This window comes from Poecilia latipinna, unplaced genomic scaffold, assembly GCF_001443285.1.
Source record: "Poecilia latipinna isolate Pla-1442-1.1 unplaced genomic scaffold, P_latipinna-1.0 Scaffold1722, whole genome shotgun sequence".
NCBI lineage: Eukaryota > Metazoa > Chordata > Actinopteri > Cyprinodontiformes > Poeciliidae > Poecilia > Poecilia latipinna.
In genome coordinates, this window is record NW_015114338.1 from 61,451 (window position 1) to 72,186 (window position 10,736).

Consider the following 10,736-nt stretch of genomic DNA (forward strand, 5'->3'; position numbering starts at 1 on the left):
TGTACTTAAGTACAGTAACGAAGTACTTGTACTTCGTTACTTCCCACCACTGCATTTACATATATATTTTGGCGGAGTATGAGCTCTTAAGATAAAATCTATGAATATACATGAGACAAACAAACCTGAGCTCCTCCCTGCGGCGGTTAATCAGTTCCTCGTCGAGCCGATGAAGACAAGTGCCCTCGGATTTAATCTTCTCAAAGTGCTGTTTCACCTCCTCTCTCCATTCAGCCTGATGAGAGCACATTTCTGTTCACCAACTCTGCACCGCTCACACTGCCTCTCTTGTGTGGCATTTCATTTAACTGATTACTTTGTGTGTGTGTGTGTGTGTGTGTGTCTGCTTGTGTACATCAACATGCAGTGGTATGTACAAATTATCGAGTATTTTGCAGCCAACCAAAACAATAAACTGTTCATTTGAAACATTAAAAGTCCAAAATTGATACTACATACATCCTTGTAATCAGTCTGTGTAAACTTTTGCCTGGAGAAGTACATGAATGCACACTAAAATCAGTAAAAAGCAGATAATAAAAATGAAAGCAGCCATACCTGAGACCTAAAGTATGTTTCCTGTGGGGTGGAGAGAACATCAGCTGAGGCTATATCCAGATGAAGGAGGATCTGTCGGAAAGAGGGCCTATTTCTGGGCTTACAGTTCCTGCATACCCAAAACAGGAAACACAGCTGTGTACACGGCCCATGCACAGTAAAATCAATAAAGTCCTCAAAACTGCACACTAACACCTCCCTGTACAGCCACTCTCAGAGCCTGGCTCCACAGCCCTCATCATTAAAATCATCTGCACTGCTATTCATATCCAGGCTGTGCTCACCAGCACTGTCTGAGGAGGATCTTGAAGCCGTCAGGGCAGCTCTCAGGGACAGGCAGCTGCAGGCTGTTGTTTCCCACGCCCCAGATGATGGCAGAAGAGTCAACATCTTTGTAGGGAATCTCCCCAGTTAGCATCTCCCACAGCACCACTCCGAAGGACCTTTAAGTTGAACCGAGACATAAGTGTTTTTACAGAAAGCACAAGACAGTTTAGGTAGTGAGAGTTAAAAAATAATCAAGCTTGTCTGCCTTCTCCCTGTGGACTTGGTGTCATCTACGCTAATACTCTGCTCCATCAGAACCAACCAATCAATGCTCATGTACATGCTGCTCGCACCCTCCGTCTTGCTCTCTGCTATGCTACAGCAGAGGCTGCCATAGCTGCTCAGGCCACAGAAGATGCCATATAAACAATTTTCCTGTTGTTTCTCTACCATTAGCAGATAAACATTGAGCAGCATGTACACAAGCTTTACTGACATCGCTAAGACCCTCCTCCTGGCTCTGATTGGTTGTTTTTGACATTTCTTCAGAGGGCAATAGTAGCCCTGGGAGGAGGTGAAGAAGCTCACACTTTTCAGAAATGATCGGTCTCATATTAATGACAAAATGCTAATTTTAACAAATATGTCAAAAGCATATTTTTGTAAAAGTTATCGCTGTGGCTAGGGGATATGCCTTAAAAACCTATTATGATATAAGCATTTAATATCAGTCAGTATTGATAATTGTTGATATAAATAATGATTAGTTTTTTTGTTTTAAATATCTGAAATACTCCAACTGGTGGAGTGACCTTTCCTGATTTATCCACAGTTTTCATTCCACAATGTTGTTGTGTTTTTTTTTTTTTAAGCAGTTATGAGGCACGGTGGCAAAACTTGAAACCGCTGCTGCGGCATGTTACTCAACACCTTGTTGCTAGGTAACTAAGGAATAAGTGAGTTGCTAGGTAACCACAGAGTGAGTTATGTAGTTGATTCCACCAACCTTGCTAAGCTAGCTGTGAGAGGTTGAGCGGCTAAAGCCTTTCCTCTGCCTACATCCCCCATGATGCTGTGCGGTTCTGGATCAGAGTTCAGTAAATTTTCTATATGTTGAATATCAGACATACTGATTATGTGTATCAGGATATTGTTATTGATTTGTTGTCCAGCCCTAACTACAGCGTTACACTGCTGCAATAATGAATAATAAAAAAAGAACAAGTAAAAAGTTCACCATTCGTACCAAATATCCACTTTTTCTGACACTGGTTCGTTCCGAATGACTTCAGGAGCCATCCAGGCTACAGTGCCGGCGAATGACATCTTGGTGCTCTTGTCACTGAGCTCCTTCGAGGTGCCAAAGTCAGAAATCTTCACCATGTCGTCATGTGTGATCAGCATGCTAAAAACGACACAGAAACAATCAGCTGTGAGACGTTCTCCCAAAAAGACATTTTCTTCAGGCTGATGGATCCCAGTCTTACTTCGGAGATTTGAGGTCTCGGTGGATGATTTTGTGGAGGTGTAAGTAGTTCATGCCGCCTGCGATGCCCATGGACCAGTCAACCAGGAGGGAGGGGGTGATTTTACGGCCCGCTCTCAGCACCTCATACAGCTGGCCTTGAGCACAGTACTCCATCAGGATACAATAACACGGAGCCTGGGTGCACACACCTCTGGAAGGAAGAAGGTCATTCAGATAGTAAAGAAAAGGGAAGAACAATCAGGGGGAGATGACTGAAAGGTTGTCACAGCGACGGCTTCCTCACTTGAAAGTGATGATATTTGGGTGCTTGAGTTTGCGCAGGTGTTTGATCTCGGTCTCTTTTATGTCCCGCACTTTCTTTACAGCCACTTCTTCTCCGTGCAGCTTCCCGAGGAAGACGGCCCCCTGCGCCCCGCTGCCCACCCACTGCAGGTCAGAAATTTCCTCAAAAGGAACCTCCCAGGACTCTAAACACCAACCAGCGAAAACGCAAACTCAGAATTAAACATGAAACTGTATAATGATCTACAGAATATTGGTATTTTGTGGTAATTAGTAGTTCGTTAGAAAAGAAGTCATACAACGGGAGATTTTATCACTATACAACCTCAAATTTAATCGCGTTTTATTGGTGTTTCATGTAATAGATCACAGCAAAGTTGCCAAGACTTACAAGATTCAAGGTGTAACATTATTTTAAAAATAATGTGTCTTTAACCTCCTTTTTTCTGTTATCCCTAAATTAATTGCAGTGCATCTTAAAGGTTATTTTAATTATATTAAATCTCAGTATAAATGCACCTATTCTATCAGTAGTTTGTTAGAGAGCATTAGTAAACAAATAATATCCTGAAGATCAATGAAACCACTGGATAAGTGATCCACAAATTTAAAAAGTATGGCAAGCAGAACCCATAGTGACTCTGGAAGAGATGCAGATAATCTGTTGACAGGACAAGGATTATTTATCCACTCAAAAAATATGGGCTTTATCAGAGAGTGGTTAAAATAAAGTCATTTTGAAAAGAAAAAACATAAAATCCTCCACTTACAAGAAGTCCCATGTGGGAAAAGATCAAATAATACCTAAATTGAGGTGTCTGGTTTACATGCAAAACACTTAACTATATGAAATTAACACAGGAGATCGCACTTAACACACCATCCCCATGGTGACACACGGTGTGATCATACTGGATCACATCAAACATACAGCAAGAGCTACAGAGAAGTGGTTTATATCAAGACATATTCACATGTCAGAATGACTTAGTCAGTGTCCAGATTGAAATTCAATTGAGAATTTGTGCTTTGCAAAGGCTGCAGCTGTGACTGTAGTGAAAGGTGCTTATGAAAGGTAATGGCTCAGGCTGGCTCTATATGTGCAGCACCTCACTTTTGGGGAGTTTTTCTTTTTTTTTAGAAAATCGTGAAAACCGCGAGTCATCTTCCTTTCACTTTACAATAATGCACTTCCTGTCTGATGCAATCCCAGTAAACTACAGTGAAGCAAAATGGAAGCAAAATGACAAAATGTGAAAAGGGGTCTGAACCCTTTTGCAAGGCACTGATAGATAAGGTGAACTTGCGAGCATGTAGGAGTTGGAGAGCGTTAGCAAATACCAGGCCTGTGTTTGTATCAGAAGGACAATCACCAACAACTTCAATGGTCTAACAAGAGGCTCATCAGCACTTTATCAAGCAAACCATTGCATTCGAATCCATAGATAAGAAAAACACAGAGGAAAGAAACCCACCAATCCACTCATAGTTTAATCTGTCTGTCGTCTGTCAAACTGACATTGCTTAAATGGCTGTGAAGGCTTGGTCGCTAAAGACAGACAAGCCTGGGAGAGTAAAAGAGACACACAAATCAATTCTTCATGATGTCCACTGAAGGGTTGAGATCTCTTGGGAGCAGCAGCTGCGGAGGATGATGATGCACAGGATGCCCTCCCCCCACCCCCACCCGTTTCCCTCTCCCCACCTGACCAGCTGTGACGTTCACTGAACTGGGCTGACGGTACTGAAAACACAGACACGCTGCCAGATGGACGAGGTAACACTCAGTAAGCACCGAAAGTAATGAGTAATGTTAGTTTTCTAATAGAATAAATATAATAAAGTGGTGTTCTAATTATAGCTTCAGATTCAGTGGCTTGGATTTATCTTCTTCTGCCACGTTTTGCTTTATCTCCACTACATTTCAGGGCTTCAGACATAACAGCAGTGGTACATTTTAAAAAATATATCAAATACTTGAATGTATAAAACAGTAACTAGTCTTCTTGCTGCTTAATTTAATTGTGTGAGCTCCAGCTCATTTAAATGACAACTGCTAACAATCTTTATGTTCGTCTACAGAGGTGGAGATTTAAATTGCGTACTTTATTTATTCCGTCTACACATTACATGTTCAATTTCAGAGTGGTAGTGCACACAAATACATCAAATTTGGACTTTACTGAGACATCTTTGAGGTCTAACAATGTGGGTAGGCTTAAAAAATCTCTAAGAGCTTTGAAAAGATATTTGCTACCTCAGAGATTTCTTCTGTTTTTACTTTAGGTCATAATTTAATATCTCATATAATCAAATAAGTTTTAATACCAGACAAATATGACTTAATTAAGCCCTTTTCAAATCATGGTTTAATTTGTTAAAGAGGAAAATAAGTCGGTATAGAGCAGTAGTTGCCCCCTAAACTTAATGAATCAGTTTCTCATAACTATCAGGGAGTCGTTTACGTCGCTGGCGAGGAACTCTGGCCTCCGCTCCAAAACTTCTAAAAGTCGCTGTTTGACTTAGCTCTATTGATGGGTTTTATGCACGAATGGTTGCTTAAAGTAATGGGTCCAGACTTTGACTAGGCCGTACATTTTTGAGCCAAAGGGTGGTGGACTTGCTTTGGATCATCGTACTGTTGCAGAACCTATAATTATAAAGTCACAAACTGATGGACAGACTTCATACAGCTAAAGAGTAAAATTCATCGTTTCATAGTGAGTTGTCCAGGTCCTGGAACAGTACAGCAGACCCAGAGCATCACACTCCCACTGCTATGTTTGACTGTCAGCATAATGATCTTCGTCTGAAATGCTTTGTTAAGTTTGGAAACAATTTTCATTTTTTCCAAGTCAGCCAGCTCAATCAGGAGGATTTGTTGTAAATGTAACCAGTTTGGATCTCTCCTGTGGAGGATATTTTTTCCCCTTTTCTTTCTAGATGTTAGCATGAACTCTGCCCTTCACTGAAAAAACACCTGCAGTGTTTTAGATGTTGTCTGGGTTCTTTCTGATCTCCTGGATGAGTCATTCATGAGTTATTTTGGTAGGTCGGCCACACCTGGGAAGGTTCACCGCCGGTCCATATTTTCTCCATGTTTGGATAAAGCCTTAGAAATGTCTCTGTACACCTATTTTGACTGATAGATCTCAGTTTGTTGTTGAATTATTTAAGGTAGAGCTGCTTGATTGTGACAGATTTGTCCTATTTTAAGGATTTCTTACATTTTTAGATCTGCCAGCTATCAGGTTTGCATGTAGAGAGCAAAATTGAACTGAAGAATTAGAACAATCAAAGTTAATTCATGAAAACAGGAAAAATTTCATGGCACTTTTTGATTGTTTGTAGGATCTCAACAAGAGTTAGGATTGAACAGAAACTTTTTTTTGCTAATTTGAAACGTAATTAATCTCTAAAGTAATCCAGAATCAGTCAGTACTTTAGGTATTGGCTAATGTGTTTAACCTTGACCTACCTTTTCATTCATTTGAATTATTATGCGTTCATAAAAGAATGTAAAACCAGCTGGTGTGAATTCACCCTTAGATTTCTTTGTTTTTGTTTGTTTTTACTTAGCTAAATAAATCTCATATGTATTAACAATAAATTTTGTTTGATTACCCTAATTTTCAGTGCCAAATGATTTATCTATTAGTCCTTCCACTTTGGTTGAAATGTAATCATTCTAGATATGATGGTAAATATGTCTACTCCTGATAAATATACAGTATATACATATTAGCCATGTCGAAAGGCAAGAAAATTATTCAGACTTCGGATTGATCTTTGGATAACGAGGCTGATTCTGATAGTTATTGATGTAGTTTGTTGTAGTTTCTTCATCCTGCAGCTGAATTTAATGCACAGCACAACAAAATAACGTCTAATAACAAACACAGAGGCTGACAGAGAACAAGCGAGTCGTACCTTCCTGGTTATGTTTGTGTTCAGTGGAGTAGGCTTTTCCAATCATGGTCCAGACTGGTTTCAGGCAGCCAAATAGTCCCTCCAAAAATCCTCCACTGCCTGACTGGAGCCTATTGTTCTCCGACTGGCTCCGGACGGCTCCGGCCTCCGGACTGTGGCCCGCCTCGGCCCCGCCGCTGCCGCCACACTGACAGGCCTCATGTTCATGGAGTTTTAGCACGCTGTTGTCGAAGTGGGCTGTGCATCCATCGCTGGGGCTCGGGCTGCTGCCGCCTGGCGCCCCGTGCACGGTGGGTTCAATGGACAGTACGTTACGAAGCACACACTGTGTGGGGGTCAGGTCCGTCTCGGGGGTGCAGGCAGGGGTGTCTCCATCGAGTCTCCGATAGGGGGGTTCTGAGATGGGGGTGCTGAAGCCTGACAGGGAAGGGGAAGGGGCGCGGGGCTCATGGATACAGGTCCCACTCATCAGGGGTTTCCCCAACACTGCAGGTTAGGGAGGATGGAGGAGGAAGAGGTGAGAATAAAAGCCTAGAGGGGAAAAACAAACACATCAGAATGTGCTTTTTGGCTTATCTAGTTGTTCTCTCCAGAAAATTGCTGTTCAAGATCACAAAAATATCTATCCACTAGAGATTTTTTTTTTTTTTTTACCCACTGATAAATAACACTACTGGATAATGAAGTATGGATTTCCACTGCAGGATTTCACAAAGAATATACTTTTTCTTAAAATGTGCATTGAAAGAAAAACAACTCATTTTGCTTGGTGTGTATTTGTGTTGCTGACATCACACGAAGCACAAGATCTGAGCTTTTCAGCTGGCATGGTAAACATTTTGGCAGACAAACAACTTTTCACAGATTCTGAAACAGATTCTCCAGTATTTAAGTTCTGCTTCAGTTGCTTCAACCTTACATGTTTGTGGCAGAATCTGACACTGATGACTCCCAATAAAGTACACTGTCTTCAAGACTAACTGGTGCAAATCTGTTGTTTAGCTTATCTGTTTGGTACTAACCCCTCAACATGATCCCCTCATACACATTTTTGATCAATAAACATATACAAGATTACGCAGTATATGTTGAAATGTGGCCAAAACATGAAATATGATTGAAAAGGAAAGCAAAACCTCTACAGCCAGTGTATTTATTTAGAATAATTTCAGTACAGGTCCTATAGGCCAACATGTTTTTCTTTGCTAATTTAAAGATGATTGGTTAACTTTAACTAGCAATAAAACAGACTTGGACCTGAAAAGCGTCTCAGTTAACCAGATAAAGCATGTTTTTTTTTTTTTAACAATCTGGAATGAAACGACTCCCAGAGCTCCACTGACAATGATTTCTGTTCTAGTCCTGTCGGATTCTCTCTGCAAACACTTACACATATTTCACCATTTCCAATTTTTTCCCCAACAAAAAAACATAAATTACAAATAAAATAAAAAAAAATATCCATTGCATTGCGTCTTGTGATGTAACGTAGAAGCTTGTTAGTGGAAAGATAAATAAAATTTTGACAAAATAAGTATTTACAACTAAACTAAAAAAAAAATTAAAATTAATCTGAGCATCCCATCATGTTATACAAATGAGAAACTACATATAAAGTAACTTACAGAACAGTCCAGCGGCTTTACATTTTCGGAGCTGTCCGGTGCTGAATTGACTGCCTTTACACATATCTGTTGAAGCTGACACTAACTTTTCTTCCTGAAAATATTAAATTATTGGCCTGAGCACAACCAAATTTTGGCAGAATAAACAAAACATGAGGCCAAGATTATGAATGAAACACATCTGAATTGTTAATATTTAGCAGTAAAATTTCAGAATGAGGAATTTCACTAAAATGTGGGGAAACAAGAAAACTAAATGTTTGAAATTTGTTTTTTTTAGAATGGTTTGTTTTAAATTTAATTACAAAACATATAGTTACAGATATACAAAACATCTATGAAATGATAATCTAAAGGTAACAAACTATATTTAAAGTGAGTTACTGAAATGGTGAAGTGTCCAGAGCTGGAAAAAACTGGCATCCTCACTATGAGTGTCTTGTAAAATTTTCACTGACTTTACTTCCCTAAATCATTCACCATAAAAAAAAAGTATTCACAACTATTGAACTTTTTCACATTTTGTCAGATTATAACCTCAATGTTCCGTGTATTTTCTGGCATTTTTACAACAACTGTGAAGGGAAAAAAAGGGAGACACGGTTTGGATTTTTAAAACAAATAAAAACACGTGGTGTGTAAAATCCACCATCTGAAAATGGAGCTTGGGTTGGCAACTGCAAGCCAACCCAGACATGACCATCCAATAAAACAAGCTCCTATGGGGCTCATGGTAACTCTGGAGGAGCTGGAGAGATCCACAGCTCAGGGTGGAGAATCTACTGAATACCTTTTGATTGTGTCTGTATGAAAGAGTGGCAGGTTGCTTTTAAAAATGCCATAAGAAGTTGTGTTTTCCATTAGCCCTGTAAGAAACACAGCCAACGTGGAAGAAGTGACTCTGGAGACCTAATGTAACTTTTTGGCAAACATACAAATGCAGTGTGTGTGTGTTACTGAAAATAATAAGTCTGAAAACACCATTACCTTGTGGAAACAAGGTGTTGGTAGCATCATGCTGTGTGCTGCAACAAACAATGACCCAGTTCATACAGCTGGAGCTGAAACTGAACGGTTCAGATGTGTTAGAAGTCAAGTCCAGACTTAAATTCAGTTTGGAAGCTGTGGCAAAAAAAAAAAAAAGGTCCATTGCATCAAATCCACATAAAACCACTGAAGTGTTTGTTTGTAGCATGAAAAATACGTGAAATGTTTAAGGGGCATAGTCACTTTCTCAAGGCAATGTAGCGAATCCTCATGTCTGTCTATGAATGGGAAACAAGGACGGCCCAGAGGAGTCATCGCCAGAGGAAATGGGCTTTATGAATGAACCCACCAGTGGACGTGGAGGTTCTTACACTCTTCAACACACCTGCTGGTCACCTGCCCTTTCAAACTGCATCAGTGTGTGACAGCCCTGACCAAGAGTAATGCACCCCAGTGAAGACCCATTGTGTGCGCTGGAGAATTGCATAACCACCACAGTGCGTATGTATGAGCCGCGCATTGGCGGGGAAAGGCATGTGTGAGAGCGAAAGCACATGTAGCAGAAAGCACATACCGTCCAACAGCTCGGCGCCTTCTACTGCACCACTTGCATGAGAGTGAAATGAGAGCGCGAAAACAAATGTGTCGGGTAATAAACATCCAACGGGCCTGTGCGAGGCGGGAGTACACGCGCGCACACACGCACACGCACGCACTCACGCCGGAAGATCAATCTTTAAATAACCGAGGATGTGATGATGACACTCAACAGCATCATAGCCGACGTGCATGAATTGCGAGCCTACTATGGTCCATGCCAAGTGAGACTGCCGCAGCGACTGTATACGCGGACCCAGCGTTGGCACCAACACTCTCCATATATTTCGCAATGTGCGCTTTCTGTGTGCACAAGTATGATGTTTGTAGCCCTCATCGACCATCAGTCGCTTCTTGGAGGCATCAGTTCTGTTGGTGCAGTATGAGCGGCGTGAAGCCACCGCACCGTTAAAGACCTGCCTAAACCGTCCCCGTGATGCCGATTACTCATTCAATCGGCATTTAACCGGATGGCATGACATTCCCATACCTTTCTTGCCTGGGTTGATGTCGCGTTGTCAAGTGAGAGGGTGGGCTCGGCTTTGTATTTGTCCGCCTCAGTGAGCTGGTTGTTGTTTTCCTCCGTTCCGGGCAAGCCTCTCCGGTTCCCAGCGACTATTTTCCACGAGTTGTTCCACGTTACTGGGACGGATCCCAGCGGGTAAACGGTGTTATCAATAACCGGGGACCCATGCAACGTGAGGCGCGCTGGGTTTTTTAGGGGGGAGGAAGGGGGTGGGGAGGGAGCTGTCTCCTTCCCAGTGCTGAATTGACGTCACGGAAGTTAGACCTGGGCCGCAAGGGGGCGTCGGGAGCCAAAACACAAAAGAGTCCGTACAGGGATTTATTTTTCTTTTATTTCACCCGCAAAATGTGACAAATAGTCATCATTCCCTCCATTGATTCTTTTTTATCCTTGAGCTTCAGCTGATGGTTCGAGGTTAGGAACATGCGCACTGAAGCTGCTGCCGCTTTTGTAGCTGCTGATGTGCCCTCCAGCA

The 10,736-nt window shown here is 41.5% G+C and overlaps 1 protein-coding gene across 2 annotated transcripts in view; it reads right to left on the bottom strand.

The window, feature by feature from the left end:
• The window catches only part of map3k12 (mitogen-activated protein kinase kinase kinase 12), a 29,436-nt gene extending 18,926 nt beyond the window's left edge, over positions 1–10,510 (bottom strand). Inside the window, exons 1-8 of one of the 2 annotated variants that reach the window (XM_015060521.1) lie at positions 10,226–10,510; positions 6,527–7,012; positions 2,598–2,781; positions 2,313–2,504; positions 2,072–2,230; positions 843–1,001; positions 559–667; positions 126–235 (exon numbers count right to left, since the gene is read on the bottom strand). In XM_015060521.1, the coding sequence (XP_014916007.1) occupies positions 126–235; positions 559–667; positions 843–1,001; positions 2,072–2,230; positions 2,313–2,504; positions 2,598–2,781; positions 6,527–6,995 (1,382 nt within the window). In that variant the 5' untranslated portion in view covers positions 6,996–7,012; positions 10,226–10,510. Of the gene's footprint in view, positions 1–125; positions 236–558; positions 668–842; positions 1,002–2,071; positions 2,231–2,312; positions 2,505–2,597; positions 2,782–6,526; positions 7,058–10,225 lie in introns of both variants that reach the window. The other variant, XM_015060520.1, reaches the window with a different exon arrangement.
• Between the last annotated feature and the right edge of the window lie 226 nt (positions 10,511–10,736).